At 43.2% G+C, this 26,256-nt stretch overlaps 1 protein-coding gene and 1 long non-coding RNA gene across 6 annotated transcripts in view; one reads left to right on the top strand and one right to left on the bottom strand.

Moving 5' to 3' along the window:
- The window catches only part of LOC135323362 (uncharacterized), a 172,388-nt gene that overhangs the window by 22,463 nt on the left and 123,669 nt on the right, over nt 1-26,256 (bottom strand). The window lies entirely within an intron of this gene.
- The window catches only part of MOBP (myelin associated oligodendrocyte basic protein), a 42,639-nt gene that overhangs the window by 13,303 nt on the left and 3,080 nt on the right, over nt 1-26,256 (top strand). The window contains exons 3-6 of one of the 5 annotated variants that reach the window (XR_004142383.2): nt 8,165-8,374; nt 8,677-8,967; nt 15,256-15,460; nt 22,946-23,340. Coding sequence is in view for 1 of the 5 variants with exons in the window: in XM_064496687.1 (XP_064352757.1) it covers nt 8,169-8,374; nt 8,677-8,932 (462 nt within the window). In the remaining 4 variants the exon portion in view is untranslated. Of the gene's footprint in view, nt 1-8,164; nt 8,375-8,676; nt 9,078-15,255; nt 15,461-16,893; nt 23,341-26,256 lie in introns of those variants that run through there. The other 4 variants (XR_010384910.1, XR_004142382.2, XR_004142385.2 and 1 more) reach the window with 4 other exon arrangements.

Here is a 26,256-nt window from a genome sequence, read left to right as displayed (position 1 = left end):
CAGCCACGTGCTCCCTTCTGGATTCCTGAGCACACCAAGTCTCGGGGACTTCTATCTGGAACTCTCTCCTCTCTTAGGCATGGATAGCTCCCACTCATCTTCAGATCTCAAATCAAGTATTGCTTCTTTAGGAATCCTGCCTCAGCCTCTCAGTCTAAATTTGTCTCACTGTTACTCTCTGCCTACACCCAGGAGCCTAGTCACATTTCAGAATGTATTCATAGACTGTACCTGAGATGCTCTGTTCAAGGCCACTTCACTCTACCCCAAGCTCTGTGAGTACAGGCAACTTCTTTGTCTTGTTCACCACTGTTGTTTTTAGTATTCACTCAACAAACATCAGAAGGAGTGGCTGAGTATTAGTATTGTATCTGGCTGCATTTACCATCAATCTTTTTCTGGGTATATATTTTTTTTTTGAATCTTTGTCTTACTGACATATAGTTGATTTACAATGTTGTGTTAGTTTCAGGTGTACAGCAAAGTGATTCAGTTATACATATATATATATATATATTCTTTTTCAGATTCTTTTCCATTATAGGTTATTACAAGATATTGAATATAGTTTCTTGTGCTATACAGTAAATCCTTGTTGTTTAGCTATTTTATATATAGTAATGTGTATATATTAATCCCAAACTCCTAATTTATCTCCAAGTGTATTCTTTATACATGTAGCCTCATGTCTCCTGGCCTCCTCTGTCCGTGGGGTCCACTGAGGTCACAAACAGTCTCAGTAACGCCCACTGGCAGCTCAGAGGGTCTCTGCCAGCCTGGTCTCGTCTACTCAAGGCAGGGTCTGTGTGTGCAGCTCTCCCCTGCTGGGGTCCCCCTGGCTCCTGTCCCAGCTTCCTGCTGAGGGTGCTACTTCAGAGGGTTCCTGAGGGAGCTGAGAGCCCTCTTGACGTGGGTGCCACAGTGACTCCCAACCAGCTTCGGCTGGGATGGGGCTGGCTAACTGGAGTTGATGACATACAATAAATAATCGAGCTTACTGCTGCTTTCTCCTGATATTAACAGAAGTACTTTCTTATGTTAGCACAACCTATTCATAAGCACCTTTAAAAATGGCTGCCTGATAGTCAGCTGGTCTTCGAATGGCTACCTAATATTCCTATGAGTAATCAATTATAAGAATATTAATAATTAAACAAAATTCAAAGTCTTATTGCTTCCCTGATATTTTTATGAAGTGCAAGAATTCCCTCACTCATCTCCCCTTTAATAAGCTAGCCTGGTTTTAAGAAATGGATAGAGTTATGAATGCTTCATTTTTTTTTTTTCTGTTCTGGCAATTTCTTGAAAGACCATTATTGTGTTTCTGGGGAATGTGCAGAAATTAAGTTTGGCAATTCCTACCACTCTCCTCAACCCCACCCCTCCATCCCTCCCGGTGAGTAAAATTCCATTTACTAGTCTTCATCCATATTCTTACGTTACTACTGAAAACATATTTTATTTCTGTCTCCTTATGTAAAGTGAAAGGTTAAAAGGTTTAATTGCTCTCAAGGACTTCGATTTTCAGAAAATAAATACTCAGTTGTGAATTGGAGGCAAGGTTTAACAGAAATTCATTCAAGATTTATAAATATCTTAAGCACTTGAAGTCAATTCAGCATTTTAAATGCTAGACATTTCATCTCGTCTTGAAACCAGTCTACGAAAATGGCAATTCTCAGTTACTGCCATCCCTTGCTTACAATTTTTCCTAATCTTTGGAGGCAGGGAGGGTGGCAGTGTGGGTTTTAATGAGAAATCACAGGCATGTACAGGAAAGAGTTGGGAAAAGGAAAGAAAAGGCCTAGGAAGAGCACGTCTTCATTTGCTCAAGTCTCCCTCACTTTGTGAATTTATGGGAGAATTCTGAACCCTATGGAGCACAGCGTATTGGGAGAGAGAGACAGAGAGAGAGACAGAGAAAGCAAAGGAGGCAGACATCTATGTTCTCACTTTTCTCCAGACAAAAACCTCAAAAATCATGGTAGGGATGTGGTATGGGTTGCGGGGGGGAAGGTCCAGATAGGTTTGAAATTGTGTGTGTTGGTTGTAGGGGTGGGTCCACTCCAGGTCAGCCCCAAGGTGTTAGAAGCAGTTGCAGTATAACCCTTGTGTGGGAAGGAAATAGGGGCAAGGAGCCCTATGACTCAAGGTCCAGAGGCTTGAAATAATCTTACCTCTTGGGGGTCAGGAAAGCTGGCTTGGGCTGGATGTACTCATCAGGGGAGAGGAGGGTCCCTTTTTGGTGGGGGGAGTTAATTAGGATTTATTTATTTATTTACTTTTGATGGAGGTACTGGGGATTAAACCCAGGACCTCATGCATGCTCAGCACATACCCTACCACTGAGCTACACCCTCCCCCGCAAGAGTCCCCCCTGCCCCATCTTTTTAAAAAAATGGATGTATAGTTGATGTAGGGGTGAGTCCCATTTTGAATAAAAGCCTTCTTACTGAAGAAAGGTCATCTTCCCCTGGACTTTTGCCTATATCTCCTTGACCAGGATGTGGTCACAGGGGGCGTTGTATATATTTAACTGGTCATATCATGCTGCCAATCAAAATCGGGGTTTGTTATTGAAGGGCAGAGTGGATATTGGGCGTCAGTTGTCATGCTGGCCATTGTGAGTTTTCTATCATCATCATCATCATCTATGATTTTGGAGGATTTACTTAACTCCTTCAGGTCTAAATTTCCTCATCTCTAAAATGGGAACAGTAGGGACTACCTGGAGGGTTATTTTGGGAATTAGAAATGACAAATATAAAGCATCAAGAAGGTAGTAGGTGCTCAGTAAATAGTGGGGGGAGGTCCTTGTTCTCCCTTGGGCTCCTCTCCTTCATTTCCTTTTCCTTCTTCAAACACCTGCCTCACTTTCCTTTCCTCTTTAGTTTTAGAGTCTATGGAGACATCTACAAAGCCTGGAAGAGATTATCTTTTACAGCTTCAGATTCAGTTATTTTTTTTTCTTCATCCCACCAGACAGTCCGTAATTATATTCTAATTATATTTGCTCTGCAATTAGGTGGTACAGTTTGTGAAAACATCATGTAGTGTTTATAATGATTGGCTTGTAGCTGCAAAAGTAAATAAAGATGTCTTTACATTATTAAGTATTTAATTAATGCTTGAATTAAATGTCATGTGAGATATAGAAACGGTGTCTGAAGAATTCAGTAGAATTAGACAGGTCACTTGGGTGAATTCTCAGTCAGTGCAAGGGAAATCGAATTTATGAAGCAAGTTATTTGTATTAGGTAGTTTTGCTAGGTTCTTTACCTACTTTATTTAATTCTACCAAAGGCCCTCTGAGTGAAGTATTGTTATTATTTGTTATTCCTTCTGTTACGGACTGAAAGCTGTATCCTCCCAAATCCATACACTGAAATCTAATCCCCAGTGTGATGGTATCCGGAGGTGGGGCCTTTGGGAGGTGATCGGGTTAGGAGGGTGGAGACCTTATGAATGGGATTAGTGTCCTTATGAAAGAGACCCCAGAGGGTTCCCTTACTCATTCCGCCACCTATGAGCCAGGAAGTGGGCTCTCACCAGACACAGAATTTGCCAGCACCTTCGTCTTGGACTCCCCAGCCCCCAGACCATGAGAAATAAATGTTATTCATAATTTTCCCAGTTTGTGGTATTTTGTTATAGCACCCAAATCAACTAAGACACCCTCTTTTAAGTGAGAACACTGAGTATATTAATTCAGAATTATATGTGACTGCTTGTAGCTGAAATAATAGTGGTTTAAACGAGGTGGAAGTTTGTCTGTCTTTCCCGTAAAAGGTGTTCCGTGTTCAAGGGTCCAGGCCTAGAACAGCAGCTCTACCCTCATCAGGCAGGATCCTCATCAGTCTCCTCCAACTGGCTTTATCTGCAAAGTTGAGCCACGATCCAAAAATAAATTGCTAGACTGTAGTTTGTCCACATTTTTATCTTTACTAGATAATTCCAAACTGTTTCTGGAAATACATAATCTTTCAAAGCACGTGTGGAACATTCTAAAATGTTGCAATGAACCATGAAACTCAACCAATATCAAAGGGTCATTATCTTACGGACCACACTCTGACTAGAATGTATTCAGATTAGAAGTCAGAGTAATAAAAAGAACTCTGTGCATTTGGAAATTGTACAACAGATTTTTTAAAATAATTGATGACTAAAAGAAGAACTCATGCATATTTAGAATGAAGTGAAAATGAAAAATGTATGTTAATACTGTGGTATGCAGCTGAAGATGTATGGAAAAATTACAGTCAAAAATGCACATGTGAGAAGGGTTTGATTCAAGAATAGAGAAAAAGAACAAGAACATAAACTTAAAGAAAATTGAAAAAAGAAATAATAAATACATCCAGAAATTAATGGACTAGGGAAAAAAAAGAGCAAAGAAGAGCAAGAAAACCAAGAGCTTGTTTTTTTAAAAAGAATAATAAAGTAGATAAGTTCTGGCAAGATTGCTCAAGAAAAATGAGAGAAGATACAAATATATGTTATAAACCATAAAGGGGGCTGTGACTATAAATTTATCACACATTTCGAAATGCTATAAGCATTAGGTCTATATCTATAAAACTTAAAAAAAAAAGATTTTCCTAGTATTTAAGTTGAAAAGTATGTAAGGTATGGTCTGACTTTTTATTAACTGTATATTTACGTGTAAATATTCTCAAAGAAGAAAATGTTCAGATATTTTACAATAACCCACAATACAAGTGGTTAACTATGGGATAAGAATTTAGGCATTTTTATGATCTTCATTCATCCAAGTTTTCTAATTCTCAACAGTGAATATACATTCTAAAGCCTATGAAGGACTGGTGGGGGAGGGACAGAGGAAGCACCTGTGGGTCACGTTCTCTTCAGGACCCTGTCTGAGTTTGTATTCCAGCCCCTCACCAGGAGCCTTCGAGCTCTGGCAGGAGGTCCTGGCCACATACAGTCCTGATCCGACCTCTACCTTTCCTTTCTAGAGAGCTGTTTCCCCAGCTTGCAGTCTTTTTTCACTCTGGGGTGCAGACCCATGCATCTCTGCAGCCTTAGCCCATCTTTGGGCCCATCTCCAGTCCCCCAAAGTCCAGGCTGGCCCCATTGCCTGGACCCCTGTTCCCTGGAGAGGAAGGCTGAGCACAGGGAGCGCAGACAGTGTTGAGCCCAATCAGACGGCACGGGACACTGGAGTCACAGGGACACGGGTTCAAATCCCCGTCTGCCTCTTACTGCCTTTTTGAACTTGCTCATGTTCCTTAGCTTACCTCATCTTTAGTTTGTTGATAATAATGCCATATTATAAGAATGAGGTAAAGTATATAAAGCGATCACCATACAATAAGGCCTCAGTAAATGTGAATTATTTCCTCTGCCATTAGTCATTTGCCTATAGTTATGAACTAATTTACTAGTAAGCCTAGTGGGGTGTGAAGGGACAGCTTGGGGGTATATTGCAAAAGCTTAGCATGTGGACCTTAGCATTCCTAAATCAGGGCATGGTGTGGGACAAAGAGCTGAAGTGGGGTATATGTAACCAGTTAGCCATGCACCCCAACTAAATGCAGTATTTCTGCTCCCAGGGGCAACAGGAGCCAGAGCCTTTCCAGACTACAAACATTTTACTAAAGGATGGGGGGAAATGTAATTTTAAAGCTGGTTGGATTTCAGCTGGTTGCTCTAGAAGAATGTCAGGGTTCCAGGGAAGAGAACTGACAGGAATGCACGTGATGGGTAACAAGTGGTGAGGCTGCCCTCTGCTGGACATGGTGGGAGAAGGTGGAGAGGAAGGAAAGTTACCACGGAATAATTGGAGAACTCAGTAGATGGGTTTTGTGCCATTAGCACACTATGTGCATCCTTGCCTGTCTTCCCAGCTGGTAGATACATTTCTCAAGGACTGGACTAAGCGTAATTCAACTTTGTGTCCACTACCGTAACTTAGCACTAAGGCTGGCACAACCTAAGCATACAATAAACGCTGAATCGGATGATTGAAGGGAACTCGGTTAATCATTTAGTCTTTATTGTACCTTGAAGGACTCTAACATGAAAAGTTTGGGATAAAGCAGATGAGCCTATAAGAGAAACTGAGAAGGAAGGTCTAGGACAGAAGAGGGAACCTAGGAGACTGTGGTAGGACGGGGCAGGGAAGAGTTTCCACGGAGAGAGGGGTCAAGTAAGAAGAAGGCTGTGTTGAGCAGCATGGTGGTTTTTGGGGAGCCTACAGAACCAGTTTTCTTTGGGAGGACAGGAACAGAAGCCAGATCGGGGTGCAGCAAGGAGGAAGAGATGCAGATATGGAGAAAAAGAGTACTGATGACTTCTCAAGAACATTGCCTATAAAAATGAGGAGTTACAGGGAGGAAAAGAGACAGGAAAGTGAGATCCAGAGAGGATTTGCTTTTAAAATGGGATGTCCATGAGTATGTTTAAGAGCTTCTGAAGTAGGGGAGACTTTCCCAACCAAAATGTGAAACCCTGAACAAGAACTGGGAAAATTAATTACGTGAAAATTAATTATATTTTGCATGATAAAAGCAAGTGAAACATTGGGAAAGAAAACACGCACCATACATAACAGATGTGAAGCACAATTTGGACTGTACAAACGGAGGGGCAAAAGAATGTATTTCCTTTTTACAACTACACTCAACTCGCTCCTCAGCCCTCACTTCTGTGTGTAGCAGAAGACGACCACATCAAAAAACAAACAAAACGACACAACAGTGTAAATCAACTGTACTCAAATAAAAAGAAAACCGAAAAATAAAATCAAAGTATCCCCCTAGAGTTGTTTTTTATGTATTCACCCTGAAAACTCATAGATTTTCTATTCTGTCTTCAAAGAATGCATCCCGTTTCTATGTTTTCCTTGAACTTTGTACAAGCTTCTACTGGTTGATGTCATGTTGTCTTGTAATTATGTGCTGCACGTCTGTGTGTCCAACTTGACCTTGAGTTTGTTGAGAGCAGGGACATTCTCAGTGCCCACTATATGCGCGCCACCCATGTACATTTGCAGACTCTTGTTGAAGAGTAGTCATTTAAGTTCCCCATGTGCTTTAGTGTTTGGGAGTGTTAGGTGGGACATAGTCCTACAAAAGATGTTGTAGTATGTATGTATGTATGTATGTATGTATGTATGTATGTATTTATTTATTTTGCTGGGGGAGGTAATTAGGTTTATTTATTTATTCATTCATTTTTTTTTTTAAACCAAGGTACTGGGGTTGAACCCAGGACCTCATGCATGCTAAGCATGCACTCTACCACTGAGCTATACCTTCCTCTGCCCTGACAAAATATGTAGTAATTAAGTTTTTTACCTCCCTTTTGGATTTTTTTTCAAGAATCAAAATTCTCTTTTTAGGGTCTCCCCCCCTCCTCCTCTTACTCCCTCTTTTTAACTGAGATAAGCAATAAAATACACAAAACTTATGTGTACAGCTCACTGAAGTTTTAAATATGTATACACCTGTGTAATCGTCTCTCAGATCAAGATCCGGAACACCTTTGGCCCCCAGCAGATTCCCCCCTGCCTCTTCTTAGTCAGACCCCACATTCTCCAAATGTAACTATTTTTTATGTCCTAATTTCTAGCACCATAGTCTAGACTAGTTTTGCCTGTTTTTGAACCACATGTAAACTGAATCATACAGCTTGTATTCCTTTGTCTGGTTTCTTTTGTTCAGCATTACGTTTGTGAGATTCAAACGCACTGATGTGTGTGTCCACCGTCTGTTCTTTCTCGTTCTGGTGTAGTATTTCATAGTATGGATAGTGATTATGCTTTTGGATAACAAACTTTTCTCGGTGTTTTAGAGAAACGGCCATTCCTACGTCTAGAGTATTGTTCTGCCATGGAAATGCTTGGCCTTGTAATATTTTTCCTGCCCTAAATAAGTGGCTAAAACATAAGGGAAAAAAGAGTCCATTTTCAGAAAACACGATGAAAAATACACAAATAAAAATGAACAAGCCCTTAATTTAGCCCCTTTCCATAGAGTTGGACATGAAGTCGATCTTCCAGATTCAGGGCACAGGACAGCCCTGAATGTTACTTTGGACTACGGGAGCAGCAGAGAGTGGGTGCCTTGAGTAGAAATCTCCCTCACCTGATGTGCTGTTTTATGTCTCCCCGCCTCTCCCCTCCATCACTGATTTCCAGTGAGATGAGTCAGAAAGTGGCTAAGGAGGGCCCCAGACTCTCCAAGAACCAGAAGTTCTCCGAGCACTTCAGCATACACTGCTGTCCGCCCTTCACCTTCCTCAACTCCAAACGCGAGATTGTGGACCGCAAATACAGCATCTGTAAAAGTGGCTGCTTCTACCAGAAGAAAGAGGAGGACTGGATCTGCTGTGCCTGCCAGAAGACCAGGTGAGTGGTCCGCGCGGCCTACCCGGCGCCTGGGCCGGGCGTTGGACTTCATCTCTCAGCTCCGAGTCCCCGCTGCCTGTTCTACTCCGCGATGCTGGGTCTGGGGCTCGGCAAACGGCTCCCCCCAAAACCCCCCCGACAGTCAGCTCCCTGTTAGGTTCGGCCACTGGAAGGTACTGGAGGGAGATCGGAAGGTGGGAGGGGGAGCAGGGCCTGCCTTCCAGTTTCCGGCTCCTGCCAGCATCCCTTAAGCCGCAGAGGAGAGCATGGCTCCAGCCTCCAGCTTCTTTTGGCCCTCTCAGAACCAGCCGCCGTACAACGTCCCCTCCGAAGCCCAAGCTCCAGCCGGCTGCACCCCCTGCGGTGGTCAAAGCACCAGCCAAGCCACGGTCCCCTCCGAGGTCCGAACGCCAGCCACGCCCCCGCCCGGAAGTCCGACCTCCACCAGCCAAGCAGCGCCCCCCTCAGAAGGCCAAGCCGCCGCCGCGCAGCAGCCCCCAGAGAGGGCCAGGCACCGGCCGTGGGGGGTCCCCCGGCAAAGCTCCTAGGTTCTGGTAACACCATCTCTTCCCTTGTGCTCCCCCGCCCCCAAGGTTAGTAGCTGCTCCCTGTGTTTACTAACAACCGGTTATCTCAATGGCCCTCTTTCTGGCCGACCGAATCTGTGTAATCAATTCCCTGCGTTAAACCCCCTCATTTGAAACCCCTAGTGTGGCTTCTGTTTTCCTCATAGATGGTGTTGGTTCAATACTTCAGGCGGCAGTACTGGTTGCTTCCTTTGTTTAGCGGGACCGGAGGTGATTAATTTATCAATTCAGAGTATGGACCACAATAACTGATTGAATAAATGAGGCCCCTGATTCCTAGGCCCCAGAGAGAGGAGGAATGGTGACTCTAAGGGGTATCTGTGTATCTGCCAAAGGAGAGGTTCAGCCAGCTCAGCCGTCCCTCCTCCCAGCACCTTCATCCGGGATTAACCTCGGTGGCAAGACCATTCAGGCTGGGAGGCAGTGCTGAGGGCTCACTGTGCTCTGCTGGACGGAGCTGGGTCGGAACCATGTGTTCTCATGGAGTTTATTCTCCAATGAGGGAAACAAACTATATTCTCCGAAATTGCCAGTGGAATCACCCAACTCCACACCGACAGCCTGCTTTTCTTCCAGTTTGCTTTGTCAAGTGTCCTCAAAGCAACTGTTCTTAAACTTCACCAGGTGCCTCTGGTACTCTGACCCCTCATTTTTCCTTCTTCATCCATCAGACTCGTTCCTTCCCCACCCCTCCTTAGTTTGATTTTAAAATTTTTATCATCATTATTTATTATTATATTATTACAAATTATTCAATGTATTTAAACTAAAAAAACCCCAGTTTACCCATTTTTCTCATTCCTCATTTCCCACCTCTGGCAACCACCAATCTGTTCTCTGTATCTATGAGCTTGTTTCCTTTTTTCCCTCTATTTTTTGGTTCCAGATATAAGAGAGATCATATGGTATTTGTCTTTCATTGCCTGACTTGTTTCATTTAGCATAATGCCCTCAAGGTTGTTGCAAATGGCAAGGTTTCATTCTTTTGTATGAAGAAATAATATTCCATTGTGTGTATATATATACACACACCACAGTTTCTTTATTCATTTATTCACTGATGGACACTTAGGTGATTTCCATATTTCCATACCTTGGTTATTGTAAACGATGCTGCAGTGAACATAAGGGTGCACGTGTCTTTTCAAGTTAGTGTTTTCATTTTCTTTGGATAAATACCCAGAAGTAGAATTTCCAGATCATATGGCAGTTCTCTTTTTAATTTTTTGAGGGAACTCCATATTGTTTTCCATAGTGGCTGCACCAATTTACATTCCCACCAACAGTGTACAATGGGTTTTCTTTTCTCCAGATCCTGGCCAACACTTGTTATTTCTTGTCTTTTTGATAATAGACATTCTAACAGGTGTGAGGTGATATCTCACTGTGCTTTTGGTTTGCATTTCCCTGATGATTAGTGATGTTGAGCATCTTTTCATGTGCCTGTTGATCATCTGTATGTCTTCTTTGGAAAAATGTCTATTCAGACTCCTCCTTTCTTCACTTTCCTCCCTTGCCAAGTTAGAGGCTATGGCCCAACGTTTTAATCTCTCCCCAAAATACCCTCAATTCCCCTACCCTTTGAATATCTGTCTCACATTCTTGGGAAGCACTCCAACCCTGAATGAATCCAACCATCTAACTCCACCATGTCTATTTCCAGGCAGTTGAATGTTACTGGGGAAAAACACACAGCAGGGCAGTAGTATTTGGGTAAAAGCAGGATTATGGTCATTATATCACTAAGCACGGTTTACTTTTGGAAAGTCGTAGTTCAGTTACTTGCATTCAGATAAAGGAGAAAACCATGAACCTGAAAAGTGCCATGTATGTTTATATAACACACAAATGTATTTAACATATATATCAGATTTACGTGCAAGCAGTAGAATTCAACATTTTCGACAAACAGTTCTATGCAACAGTCATGCAACCACCACCACAATCAAAATATACAGTATTTTCATCATCCTCCCCAAATTTCCCTCACACTTCTCCTTTGAGGTCGGTCCCCAAGCCCCTGACAACTATTGCTCTGTCTTCTGTCCCTATAGTTCTGTCTTATTTAGAATGTCACATAAATGGAATCATACTGTATGCACCCTTTTGAGTCTGGCTTCTTTCATTTAGCATAATGCACTTGAGATTGAACTATGCTGATGTTGCATGAATCAGTAGTTCTTTCATTTTTATTGCTGAGTAGTGTTCCATTGTATGCATGAACCTATCACAATTTTCCATTCATGAGTTGAAGAATATTTAGGTTGTTTCCAGTTTTCTGGAGATTATGAATAAAGCTGCTGTAAATATTCATGTGAGTGTAAGTTTTCTTTTCTCTTGAATAAATAACTACAACTGGTATTGCTGGGACATACGGTAGGCATATGTTTAAATGTATAGGAAACTGCTAAATTGTTTTCCAAGGTGGTGGTATCATTTTGTATTCCCACTAGCAATGTGGGATGCTCTGCATTCTTGCAATGCTTGGTACTGTCAGCTTATAAAATTTTATCCATTGTAATACATGTATTGCGGTACTTCAATGTAGTTTTAATTTTGCTTTTTCTGTTAACTAAGGATGTCCAGTTTCCTTCAATAAGCTTATAGATCATCCACCAAAAATATTTATTGGTGAAGTGTGTGCTCAGTCTTTTGTCCATTTAAAAAAGTGGGTGGTTATTTTCTTATTATGTTTTGAGAGTTTAAAAAATACATCTGGATACAAGTCCTTTATCAAATATATGTTTTGCAAATATTTCCCCCCAGTTTGTGGTTTGCTTTCTCATTTTCTTAATAGTGTTTTGTAAAGAACCAAAGTTTTAAACTTCAGCAAAGTCCAATTTATCAGTATTTTTCTTTTATAGATCATGTTTTCTTGTATTGCATGTAAGAGTTCTTTGCCTAACCCAAGGTCACACAGATTTTTGCCCATGTTTTCTTTTAGAACTTTAAAATTTTAACTTTTACATTGACATTATTATCTATTTTGAGTTAATTTTTTGTAAATGGTGTGAGATATGGATTGAGGTTCAATTTTTTTGCGTATGGATATTCAATAGTTCCAGCATAATTTGTTGAAAAGATTCTCCACTAAATTACTTCTGCATATTTGTCAAAAATCAGTTTACCATAATGTGTGAGTTTATTTCTGGACTTTCTATTCTATTTCATTAACTTATGTATATTTCCTTCACCAACTTGATTACTATAGCCTTATAGTAAATGTTAGCGTAAATTCTCTACCTTTTTTGTTTTTACTTTTGAAATTGTATTTTTGGCTATTCTAGTTCCAATACTTTTCCATAGAAATTTTAGTGTCAAACGTATGAATTTCTAGAATACATCCTGGTAGGATGGAATTGGGATTGTGTTAAGTTTGTAAGTCAGCCTGGGGAGAACTGTACATGGTATATCTCGCCATTCAATTAGGTACTTTTTGTTTTGTAGTTTTCAGCATACAGATCTTGCACACATTTTTTAGCTTTATACTTAAGCATCTCATGCTTTGAGATACTATTAAAATAGTACTTTCGTCTATTTCAATTGTTCATTGCCAGTATATAAAAATATAATTGATTTTTGTATATTGATCATGCATCCTGTGATCTTGCAAAACTCACTTATTCTAGCTTTTTTGAGGGGAGGTAGACTCTGGGATTTTCTACATAGACAATCATGTTGCCTGTAAATAGAGACAATTTTATCTTTTCCATCTTGATCTGTTTGTCTAGTTTTTGTATGTGGTTTAAATTGCTGTTTCACTTAGTTCATTTTCTTTTTAGAGAAGTATTTTAACAAGATCAAGTCCTTGACAAAGTGGCTTTCTGAATCATTAGAAGGGGTTAGATCCCAAAGGCTTGAGCCCAACCAGATAAAGTGCTTGGGTCGAGTTGCAGGTTCATACCTGTGTTTTACCTCATATCCTCATTTCAAGATATGGTTCATCTTCCCTCATGGTTCATTGATTGACATACTTTATCATCAAACTAGAGAATGGGCATGAATGTGCTTTGGATTAAAGAATCAAAGAGGTTCTAATTACTCCTGGAATGATTAACTTGGGTAATTGCCCAAGATCACCAGGTACTGATGTCACCTGAGGCTTATGAGACATGAAGCCCCTGGGATTGGATTTACGTGATGGACTCAGTTCCAACCTACATTTAGGGCCAAGCTCTTCTTGGAGAGAACTGACACCCTGAAGAACAATCATGTGATGGCCATCCATGTGTGGGCCAAAGACCCATGCCTCTGCCTTCCCCAGCCCTGCACGGGCCTGAGCTGTTTCTTCTGCTTTGCTACGTGGACTGTCTTTGTCATTTCCACCCTTCAAAGCTATGCTACAAGAAGACAGTTAGGACATTTTATATAGGATTTTTTTGCATTATAGCGACCTATTATTTTCCTATTTTGAATTGGTCAAGGGAGATGATGTTACAGGGTATTTCATGTGAGCAGAGGACCCCTCTTCTGTGTCTGCAGAAGCAACATTATTATTGTCAGGGGTAAGGAGCCTTAGAATAGCCCTTAGACTTAAGAGCCTTCACACTGAGCAGGGGCCACCACCTCCGTGGGCTCAGCTGGGACCTGCACAGCTGTATCTAACACCCCAGTGCCCATCTCCCTTGCCGGAGTGTGTGTGAGTCAGCAGCAGGAACTCTGTCTTACACTCATATCCCCAGGGCCCAACCCAAGGCTTCATTGACGTTACTGACTGAATGAGACCTAAAAATACATCTAGCAGTCAGTCTGGCCCAGTGAAAAGGGCAAGGGATCTGGCATCAGGTTGGAGTCTTAACACTGCTGCCTGCCCAAGTCACTTATTGTCTGAAAGCTGTACTATGCCCATCTGTAAAATGACGATATTATCTACCTCATGGGTTATTATTGTAAAGTGCTTAGTTGCTAGTCTTATACTTCTAGGTAGGGAGATGTTATTAGAACTATTGTTAATGGATACACTGTGTTGCTTAATCCTAACAACTAGCTGATCCTCCCCAACTCAGTTGCTTCCCCTGGTTGAATAGGAGTTCAGGTTGCACAATTTGGCCACCTCCAGGGGCATCAATGTGGCTTCTATTGCCAGGGGAGTGCTGATGAAGATAATTAGGTGCTCATATTACCCAAGATGCCACAGTGGCCCATTTGCAGTGGTACTTGCATCGGGTAATACCCAGGAAATACGGGCTTCCATGCTAGTGTCAGTGCCCAGGGTATCATATTCAGCAGGACCTATAGGGAATTCTAATATGAACAGGCTGTCCCATGCCTGGAGGTCATGGAAGCAATCCACAAAACATAGATTCTCTCCCCAGACTTCAAGGGATGTGTTCCAACCTTCCAGGCTACAATTCACTCTGCAAGTTTCAACAAAGTATTTCTTCATTTATTTTTCCTGACATCCTCAGTCCTGTCGGAGGGGCACCAGCATTGTTAGCTTGACATATAATTTGGGGTTTTGGAGAATGTTACGGTTAACACTTGAATATTAATTTTATTTCTAATTTTTAAAACTCCCCGAATTACAGGAAAACCTGTGATCTCTGTAAGATCAGTCTGTAATGTAAAACTGTGCCCCACTGATGAGTGGTATTCTTTTTTTCTTTCTTGTTTATTTTTTTAAATTAAGAACTTTGATGGTGTTCTCATACAATTTGACATGACCATATTTTGAAGGTGGTCACATAGACTTCTGCTATCTAAGTAATTTAATCCCTTGGTTGGAGAATAAGCTTGCAATGAATAGTTTTTTGGGGGGGGCCACATATTTGTAACATCTTTACTGGATGTTGTTGATCTCCTTCTTGAAAAGTATGTTCCCCATCAAAATAAGAACATGTCAATATGGTCACAAATTTACAATGTGAGTACATATTCCCTCGGGGTATATGTGCATACATTTAGGTGTTCATGTCTATGGGCACTCCTAGTAAAAACTCCTAGGTTTTTCTAGGAGTGGGATGGTATTTTGATTTATTCTGTGTTTTTCGGGTTTCAAAATTATCGGCAATGATTGAATGGAAAAGCAATAATTATTGTACATAAAAATAGAATATCTCTTAAAGAATATCTTTGGTGGGCTCAGTCCAGGAAAAAAAATATATTATCATGTTATTTTGGCGAGTTACTTCCAGAAGTGAGAAATTAAAAGGAGAGATTTTTAAGGCTGGATTTCCCAGACGAGTAATAACCTCAAAGGTGGTCTGTAAATTTACAGTCCTATTAACTGAGCATGGAGAAGGAGTACGCCGCTTAGCAACACTGTGGATTTTCATGTTTCTCTTTGTAAACCAGATTGAAAAAGAAGACCAAGCCGACCCCTCGGAAGAAGTGATGGAGAAGCTCCAAATGAGTGGACAGCCTCAGCTCCCGGACTCACTGCTTCTCGACCCACACGCCCTTGGGCAGGTTATTTGGCTCTGAACATGATGCAGGCGCAGACACCTGCCGACGGCCACAGTCCCCACAGCACCGGGGCCGTCGGGCGGCCTGCCTGGAGGTGAGAGGGGGCACCTCTGTGCGTTATGCTCCGGGTGGTGGGTCCCAGCAGCATCCCTCAGGCACCAGAGCTCAGTGCACGGCTCTTCTGGTCTCAGCTATGGTTCTTTCTCCCCCGGGGTGTGCACAGGCCCCCAGACCTTTAGCTCAGGATGGCCCCAGTGCCAGCCTATGTATTGTCCTCCAACCTCTAGGCCCCTCTGTCCCTGGCATCCCGCTGCCTAGTCTGACTTCTGATCCTTTACTTTCTTCTTTGTAAGTAAGCCTTTACCTGGGCTCCTCTCTCCCCCTGTGCCATGGTTTCCATTTGACCTCCTTAATCAGTTCCCTGTCCTAGCTCACAGTCAGAGGAACAACTGGCTTTGGGGGAAGATCCAAGTTCTTTTCTAATAAGATATGAAGCCACCAAATGCTGCAGAGCTGCAAGCAGAGTCCCAGGGAGGGTAGGGGTTGTCTACATCAACATGTCAGATGCAGCCGATCTAGGGTGTCAGAAGCTGAGAGAAAAGCCACGAGGAAGGAGGCCCTCCTGCTCCTCAGGCCGCATCTCCAGCCTCACACAGGGATTTGTGAATGTCTCCTCCTGATCTCCACCTAGGGGGAAGCAAACACTCCCTCTGAGCCTTGTCCAACCCATCTGGACAGTCTTAACTCCAGAACTAACTGCTTTGCAAAACGTGAAACCTCGGGCGAGTAATGCGGACTCGCGCACGATGCCCTCCCCCTTTCCCTCCCCTGAGGGCTCCTGGAGACCAGGCTGCCAAGACGGCCCCTGTGAGGCAGCGCTGCTGCCCTCCCTCCCTCCCTCCCCCCACCTCAGGAACACAGGCAGACGGCCCCCAGGTGCTTTCACAGGACTAGCAGGGCTGCTCAGAGAATTGCTGTTTTCAGTAGAGCCTCAGATTCCTGAGGAGCCCTGAGGCCTGGTCACCCCAACTCCATGCTCTCCCTGGCTGGGCTCCCCACATGCTGTGTAGGAACAGAAAAACTAGGAGAGGAGAATGAATAGTGGGAAGGGGTGAGTTAGGGCAGGTGAGCAGGCCAAGACTTCCCTCCCTGTGCTGGAAGCCATTCCGTGGTGGGTGGGGGCCTGAACCCAATTATAATGGAGCAGGATTGGGGCGGACTTCTCACCTCCTTCTCTTTTTGATTTGCTCCCACTCTCCGTAGCCCCACACTCTTGCAAAGAACTTTGATCCTGAGCATGGGCTCTCGATCAGGGACATAGGAACTAACCCCCTCAACTCTACCCTGGTTCTACCACACTCTACACACATACACATGCTGGGGGGCAGCCCCCAGGTTAGACGGAGGACCCTTAGATCACCTGGTGCTCCTGTGGATTGGGGTGTGTGTGTGTGTGTGTGTGTGTGTGTGTGTGTTGAGGAACTTGGCTTCAGGAGAATATCTCAGGGCTCTCATTTTCTCTCCCAGGCACAAACACTGGAGAGCCCTTCCAAGTCCATGCCCTTCCAGCACCCTGACCCCTGAAGCTGATCAGGAGAGAAGACTGGACTCTAACACGCTCCCTCAGGGGCTGACCTTGACTCTGGGTCCCACTGTGTGCCCAGCAGTGGCCTCCTGGGAGCCCCTCTTGGGCTACTTTCCCTACTCAGCTCAGAGCTGAGGGACTGAAGGAGCAGGTTGAGGGGATCTGTCTCTTCTCAGGCTCTGGCGGGGTCCATTCCAGAAGCCATTCCAGCTTGTTTTGAGCTCCTGATTTGCTTATTAGCTTTTAAAGTTAGGATTGAAGGGTGAAAGATAGAGGAACAGATCGTCCGCCCACTCCTCCAACTTCTACCTAGGAGGCCCGTGGAGGGTACAAGGCTCATTATTCTTCCAGGCTTGGTCCACTTCACCTGTCACTCAGAAGCCCTTTCCCTTCCCAGCAAGACCACACTCTCTTTCCTCTTTCCGTTCTCTCCCTTTTTGTGTGTAAACAATACGGTGTCGCATCTATTCCAAGCTGGTGCCAACCTCAGGGCTCCGTTCTTGCTGTTCATTCTGCCTGTGCTGTTCTGGCCCAAGATCTTTGCACTAATGCCAGCAGCTCAAGTATCATCTCAGAGAAGCTTCCCTTGGAGACTCAGTGTGGTTTCCATAGTTACTCTCGCTCCCATCACTCTAGTTTTGTTTGTCTTCACAGCACTTATCACCCTCTGAAATTATCTTGTTCATTTATTTATCTGTTTATGGCTTGGGTCCCCTTCTCCTCCTAATGTAAAGTCCATGATTGCCAACACCTGTTGACTGCCACGTTCTGAGTTCCCAGCACTAGAGGGACCTCAATAAATGCTTGTTGACTGAATGGATGTTTGTTTGTTATTTTTTAAATAGGAATAATTTTCCAAAGTTTAGATCCTTTTGAGAAATCAAAGGTGACTATTGTATTGAGCTGCAAGGATCCCTGTAGGGTGACCTTGCCGGGCACCCTCTGTGGGAGTGAAGGGAGGCGAGGACAGGGTTGTGTGAAGGTAGATGCAACTCCTTCAACTGAGTTTAACCAGGAAGGGAAGCAGAGGATGGGGCAACAGCTGGAGCATCCCACAAACTCAGCTGACACTTGGGCATTTGAATGCTGCTGGGAAGGAGGCAGCAGGGGGGGTGTCAGAAGAAAGAGGAGGAGATAGTTGGTGGAGTTGAGAACTGAGGAGGCTGGCGGGAGGAAGCCGGGGCACAGGTGAGATCAGGCACGGAGTCGGGGTTCCTTCTCAGTGGACAAAAGGGAAGGAGGAAAGGAGAGTGTAGACTCTGGTCAGTGGCAGGAGCTTGTGGCATTCCTGCCTGTAGCTTTGATTTTCTTTGGAAGTGGGAGGCAAAGTGGTTTGTTCACAACTGGTGGTTATGGTGGTGTTGGATGTCAGAGATATGAGGACAGCGGAGAGGATTATAAGGAAATCAATTCATATAAGTTCTTTGAAATCATCTAAAAAAACCTTTCTCCAGATAAGTTCAATTAACTAATTAGTTAACTTACAGTTCAAGGCAATATTCTGCCACTAAGTCGTTGCCTACAACTTCTCATTTAAATGTAAATCTAAGGTCTAAGCTGGAGACTCATATGGTCTCAGATGGAAGATATAATAGTTGGAGGAAAAAAGGCAGAGTCTGATCTTCCCTATAGAATCAGGAGCAGCTTTCACTATGGGAAGCTGCAAAAGTGCTGACAGATCACAGCGAGATGGGGCTGTGCTGTGAGACAGCGATTTGCTGAATGTCCATCCGGGCTGCTGTCCTAACACAGAGAAATGTGAAAACTCTGAAAGGGTCCTGGGGGAGCTTCTTGCCCGACTCCATGGTACACATCTCAGTCCCACTAATAACATCATTAGCAGGTGCTTATGATCTCTGCTTAAATAAAATGAAGTGTTTGTTTTTAACAGACAAAGATGATGCTGTTGACCTAACAGCAGGGTGTATATTTGTAATTTGGAGATATTTTGCATACTGACTCTTCTTATTTGTAACACAGGTACACACTTGCAAGAGTGCTGGTTAAGGATAGTGACGACAATGTCTTTTTATTAAGTATCAACTATGTATCTATCCGGTACCATGTAGTATTTTATGTTTGTAAACAGGAGAAGTTGGTTATGGTCTCCAGGGCCTTTGAAACCATAACCTTGACCTTACTGCTATTATGTTGGAACCTAAAAGTTACCAGACTGAGCTTGGGGGAGCCCTGGGGTACTTGCAGATGCCACCTTATGAGATGAGGGGGAGGTTGAGCTGACAGGGGTCAGGTCACTTCCACATCAACTAAAGCAGCTTTTAGGGTCTATGTTGACTTCTAATTTTATTCAAATAAAGGGTCCCACTGGGATAGAAGAGTCACAATCTCCACTTTCACAACTGAGAGAAAATATTGATAGAATACTTATGTTAGTAATTTTCTAAATGGTTTTTGAATTGAAGAGCGTATTCTTTGGCATCACCTTATAGGTTTGGGTTTAGTTGATGGGTCTTTCAGCAACTAATTATCTCCTCTTAGGCAACAGTTCACCTACCACCAAGTTGAGTGTTTTGACTTTTGATCAAGGTTTATCCAAAGTACGGATGAGCAAAAGGATATAGATGAGCAAACAGTCCTGATAATTATTCCTACACTTTTCCTTTCAAGCAAATCTATGTAAAAGTATTACATTCAATGTGGATTATATTCAACCCCATCTCTGTTGCACAAGCTACGTTCACTATATAAACTACAGTAATAGTACAGAAAAAAGGTCTGAGGAGAGTGGACAAAATGAGAGGCTACAGCTGAAGGGGTGGTCTTACCTATAGCAAATCACAGATCGATCAGATTTGAGTGATTTGATTCAAAAAGATCTCTTAGCAATAAAACTAAGCTCTAAAATAGTATTAATCTAATTACCAAAGTAACATTCACACTGGATTTTTGAAGCACTTGAACTGTCCCAAAGGTCCATTCATAACCTGAGACTGGAAGCCAATGGGAGCCAACAGTGATATCTGGAGAGGCTCCTCTCTGGAATCCAAAGGTTGTATGTATTTTGCAGAAAGAGAAAGGTCGATCATCTTAAATAATTAAGGTCAAGAAAGATGGTACTTCCTTATGGCAAGAGGGTCTACGTTTCTAAAGCTCTTTTAGCAAGGAGATATAAGCTTACCAGGAAAAAAAGGTTGGGAATGTCTGGGTTCATATTTGAGAAAGTGGCTGATGGCAGTGGAAGTCCTTTATGTGCTGAATTAATGACAGATATTCTTGATAAAGACAGGAAGTCATTGGCATCAGCATTAGCCAAACCAGCCCTCCCTGCAGAAAGTAAGAGCTCCTGGGGCCATTCTTTGTTTGTATTGTTTGCTTTCCGAGGGGGAGGTAATTAGGTTTCTTCATTGATTTCCACTTGGAGGAGGTACTGGGGACTGAACCCAAGACCTCTTGCATGCTGAGCATGCGCTCTACCACTTGAGCTGTACCCTTCCCCCGTGGGGCCATTCTTTGTTAATGAAGCCCCACTAAGGCCAGTATTAGAGGCAGATATTTTCTCAGACACTGAACACAGTCCTTTGGCCCAGGTGGTGGTCCATGCATAGCCCCGTGTTGACCTCCAGGCAGATCTGTTCCAATACTGATGAAATGGAGATATTCCTATTGTGTCCACCTTCAAGGAGGGTTGGGTAGTCTGTCATTCAGAGGGTGTGGGATTCAATAGACATTCTGGCAATTTTTCGTCGATTAAGTCATGTTTGCTTGCAGATCAGAGGGTAAGGTTTTTCCTGACACCTCATAGGTCCCTCTACTCAGGTGGCAGCCCATTCTCAACTAATTCCCCTGTAGGCGTGCCTCTTCTATAACAAGAAAGAGTTGGAACAGCACTGGTGTAGAGTGGGTGGTAAGGAGCCTGGCTTCCAGGACCTTTCATTGATGGGACTTAGTGGACTTCCTGGATGTGGTTTATTTCTGAGATCTCTATGATACACCAATCTTTGGGTTTGCTATCTGCAATTTCTGTCTCCAGAAGGCAGTATCTCTCTTCTCTCCAGAACGAAATCTTAATGCATCAGAAGGAAAAAGCCTGGTGTCTTGGGATTTTTTTTTTCCCCACAAAATGATCCAACAAATTTTTATATAATCTATCTTCACTATAATTCACTCTCCGTTTCTTGAATTCTCTGTGAACATCCCCATCTGCAGCTGACGGCTTCTGTTCTTTCTCTTCTGGATTGTAAGCTTTTTGAGTCAGACCCTTGCACAGAATCTTAGTTTTCTGCTGATGGAGATCATTAAGGATCTCTGCTGCCAGCTGCAAGATTTTGCATTTATTTTCAACTAGAGCTTTGGCCGCAAGCAGTGAAAAAAAGGAATCATTTTCCAGCTTTTTTCTTCCAGCTGATGCCTTGCTGACACCTCATTATTTGGCTTGGAATGTTAATGGTGTCTGTTTTCCTCAACTCTTGTTAATGCGGATTTTGGTACCATCTGAATTCCCTGACTTTTCATCTTCTTCTGTGGTAATCTGCCAACCAAATCTTTATGTTTAAAATGATCCTGCTCATTTCCTTCCCTATGGCTTTCCTCCTCAGATGCAAAGATCGTGATGACATGGTTTTAGCTGCATATTTATTGAGAACTTCAGCTCCATTGCTTTTCTAAGCCATGGATTCCTTCTGAGACTTGAGATGGTATTTGGTTTGCTCACTGATCTCAGTGGGTAGGGCTGGGAGGGCAAAGGAGACCACAGCCTTCTCTCCACTCTGCCGCCCTCCAACTGCCACCCCTTCCTCTCCTAGCTCCTGCCTCCCTTCCATCTCTTTCCTGCACTCATCTGTTTTCCTACAACTTAAATTCCCCAAAGAGCTTGGTGTTTAGATTGCCAGCAGAGCCACCAACAACCTTTATACAATTTTCTTGCTCTGGGTTTCACGCCGTCTTCATTGCCTTCTCCAGGTCTTGTTCCCAGCTGCTAACTGAGATCCTGCCCAAACTGGCACCACTTTGATTCATGCAGGTCTGTACTGTCAGGTGACCAAGGATGAACCTGAGAGGGGTGCTGACCCACATCTGGGTGCACCCTGGCTCCAGGTCTCTCCAATCCCAATTGTCTTCGCTTCCCCAAATGGCCTGGTGTCAAAGGGCCATCATGCCTTGCAGATGGGCTCTCCTGAATTAGGCTGGTTCCATCACTGCTGAAGCTACCTCCCTAACTTGCTTTCACCTACAGTTTTAATTTGCTTAGACTTTCATTGTCTCGAGTCTTCAAAAGTCCTCAAATACTTGAACCCAGCTTTTTAAGTGATGACTTCCCCTTTCTTCTGGTGTAAGTTTCCCTTCAGTGAGGCTTTGGAGTCCTAATAAGAGAACCACTGGAGTCCAAAGGAAGAGCTGGGAGCATTTAGCATCAAACTTGTGTGTGTGTGTGTGTGTGTATGTTTGTGTGTGTGTGCGTGCGCGTGAGAGAGAGAGAGAGATTCTTCCCTTTTTGTGGTTTCTTTTGTGCTGTTTCATGTGCTCTGGGAGAGGTGAGTTCCCTCCCTTCCATTCCCTGATTCCCCGTCTTCCTTGTGCTCAAAATAACAAGCAGATGGGAAGTCCAGGGCTCCTGGCAGGGGTAAACCCTGTGGTGCTCCTTGCCCAAACAGAAGAAGGTTTGGTTGGCATGTCATTCCCATTTCCTGCCTCAACTTGTGAAACTCAAGTTGCTGTGAAAATGAAACACTTTTGTGTACACATATCACCCAACAAAGCTTCATAAAGCTGTTTCTTAAGGCAGCTCTGTTTTCTGAACACTTCTAACCCCCGCGGGGATATAACTGACTTAGAATAACGTTAGGTAGGGGTGCATTATGGCAATGAACTTGTTTAAACCCAGGACATCATTTACACAGAGGTAAAAATCAAGTATGTGTGTGTGTGTGTGTTTTCTTTCTAAATAGAAAACTCATTTTGTCTCAACATCTGAGCCCCTATTTATAAACATTTTTGGGGACTACCTGACCTTTGCCCTCTACCCATGTTTTTTAGGAGCTCTCCTTTCACATGGGACCCTGGAGCAGTAAGCACTTTTATACTGATACGTAAGAGGTCAAAACAAAAGGGTCTGTCCTCAAGTGCACGGACAAGTCTGCTCATCACCAGTGTCACTGGCCAATAAGGTCAATATCTGGGGACTGAATAAGTAATGAAAACATATTGAAGGAAAAATGGTTCAGAGATTTACTGAGTACTATGTAAGTAAAGACTCAGAAGTGAAAGTTCCATCCACCGGGCAGAGTGGCCAGACCACCACTTGAGACGCTCGAGCTCACACAACTATTCCAGCAGATGGCTGAGCGCACCCAAGCATGTAACACCATCTCCTCCATCCACACGGGGCTGGCTGCCAAGGCTACAAGGTGCCCTTGGCGTATCCTGTGCTGGTGAGCGCTCGCTTTATTGGTTGGCGTTCTCGTAGGTGGGAGGGTTTGGGTACAGGTCTGCGCCAAAGGCACAGAACAGGGGCGGCTCTCACACGCTCAGCAGAAGTGGGAGTTGACCACGGCAGCTATCACCTAACTCTTATTAGGAGAGGTGGCGCGTGCAATGGTTCAGTGTGAGGGATCTGAAAATAAACAAAGCTGTGGCCACACCCCTGCCTGAGTGTCACTGGCTGTGTGAAGTTGGGTAAGTGGCGGGAGCTCTACAGGCTTCATTTTACAGGCGAGCACCATTGAATAGGAAGAGTGTGTACAGTAATGAGCACAGAGCTGGCAGGTAGGAAGCGCTCCCTCAGTGAAACAGGGAAACAGGATGCTCATCTCCTAGTCAGAGTTCTCATCACTACTTGTATTTACCTCCTATACTTACTTGTATGGCTGTCACCTGTCTCCATCACTAGAACGCAATCCTCAAAAGAGCAGGGACCATGGTTTCATACCCCTATGTTGTCTCTCATTCCCCTTGATTATATGATATGGACAACTGTCATTTTCTGGGATTTATGGAAACAGCTTGGAAAACATGGCCTTGAGGGGGGAGGGTATAGCTCAAGAGGTAGAGCGCATGCTTAGCACACACAAGGTCCTGGGTTCAATCCCCAGTACCTCCTCTAAAAATAAATAAATGAGTAAACAACAACCCACCCCCCCCAAAAAAAGAAAAGAAAACATGGCTCCCTTTTCAGCCTTCATATCCACCATGCTATTGACTTGGCCGAGTGTGGATTTGGTATACTTTCCACACTGCTATGATGAGCAGACTTTACCCAGAACTGGACCATCTTTGCAACTCCTTTTTAAAAGAGAATAATAATAGTAAGGAAAGGATCCTCATTAACATAAATGTGTTACTGTCTTTCTTAAGATGCGCAAGGTATCAGCATTTGCACAAAGGTTCCCATACGCTGCACGACTTGCCGCGAGACACTTCCTCCTGAAATTTTCAGCTTGCTCTCGTCCTCCAGATCATCTACTCAGGGATTACGTCTGTGACTTTGACAAAAAAATGTGATTATTTTACACGTCCTGGCCCCAGTGAGGATTAAGGCATTTCGTTTGAAAGGCTGCAGCCAGAGACTCTAAGGCAGTGTAAGACCAAATGTGAACTAATGCCATCTGCTCAGAGCAGAAGTGGGCAGTCCTTCCTCTGCTGCAGGGTCCTCTGCCTTCACTAGTCAGAGTATCTAGACATAGATAATAATACGATGTCAGACACCCCACGGAGCCCCGCCACCATCCCACAGAGTAACTCTCATGACCAAGGTGCTTGATCTTACTTAAGCTAACAAACAGCTGGCTTTTGGAAAATAATCCATTGAACTAAACTTCTTTGAGCCTACAATTTTTTTTTTCTGCCCTGAGCAATATTCCTATGAGTATTTCTATTTAGGCTTTATCCAGCATTAATATTTATAAAGTAAAATTTCATTTGAATATATTAACCTCTAATATATACCTTGATTTTTTTTTTTAGGAAAGTTAATTATCTGGTTTCTAAACATACACTCAACTTCTTGATATTTCTTATTTTTCTGTTTACATTTTGGTGATTTTGCAAGAATTTAATACCTTCACATGAAAGCAAATACAGTAAATCAATAAGTTTTCCAACTGTTGGCATTGAAAGTAGTGGCTCAAAAAAAGTTTCATGAACATGGGCAAGAAGACTGGATTCTGGAAAGGGCATTTATTTCCCTAACAAAAACTGGGCTGGGACATGGTTTTGTTTCTCATCAGCTGTATGACTTTGGTCAAGTCATTTAACCTATCAACATCTTGGTTTCTTTAATTGCAAAAGTGGAAGGATGACGCCTACCTCACCCTCCCTTCCTCACTGGGCAACTTGGTAGAACAAAGATGATGAAATTTTTAAATCTAAAAGATTTAGCACACTTAGATGGAAACAAAATTTCAGAGGGACAATTATGAAGGGGGCTAGTGGACAGAGGTCACTTTTTAGTCATCTAGAACTCCAGGAACCTGACTTCTGGGGTGACTTCTGCGATCAGTCTAGCCAATCTGTTTATTGATATAGAACAATGTCTGGAGCCATATTGGGATGAGAAAAAGGATACATTGGTCCCATACTCTGGACCTAAAACCATGTGTGCACTATAACGTACCCCCTGGCTAAATAAACTGAACGAAGCTCCCTGAGGTAGGGCAGGCTTCAGGAACACGAATATCTGCCTAACCAAAGTACTTTGCCTTGCCAAGTGGTGTTTACAGTCCTGGGGTAGAGCTAAAGAGCTCTGGCCAAAAGAAGGGGAATTTAGGAATTGTGGGGTGGGGGGGAAGCAGGAGAGAAACTCCCCTGGAGTAAAGCATATGAACAGAAAGATTTTAGAAAGAGAATTTAAAGATTTGATGCCAAAATCTAACTAAGTTTTACCAAATGGATTCTGAGATATGTCCTCTCTACTTCAATGTTTCTTGAAGGCTGCTGCTTTTTTTCTTTCTTTTTTTTTTTTTTTTTTTTTTTTTTTGAGTAGGCTTTTCTCTTTTGGGGATGTGCTAATGCTGAGTGTGAACTCAAGGAGCCCTTAGGTTAGGAGCAGAGTCCACTCCAGATTGCTGGGCCACATTTGATTTTCCCGTATTACTGTACTACCTGCTCCAAGACACCTTTTCCCACTCCATTTGGCTGTTATAATGGCACCAGGCATGAGCTAACTCCTCCCACACCCAGTGAGTGGTAGGGTCTTCAGCTTCATGGTAGGGTTGTAGAACATCTGCTTTATTATCAAACCCAAGAACTTTCTAGCAGAGGAAAAATGGAGAGAAAAGGGAAGAGAAAAAAAGGACATACTAAATAGCCAGCATTTAGAAAACAACTACTACAGAAAGCATGATGCTAGG

Source organism: Camelus dromedarius, chromosome 17, assembly GCF_036321535.1.
Source record: "Camelus dromedarius isolate mCamDro1 chromosome 17, mCamDro1.pat, whole genome shotgun sequence".
Lineage (NCBI taxonomy): Eukaryota > Metazoa > Chordata > Mammalia > Artiodactyla > Camelidae > Camelus > Camelus dromedarius.
The sequence above is the reverse complement of the archived record's forward strand: the minus strand, read 5'-3'. Positions and strand labels throughout refer to the sequence as shown.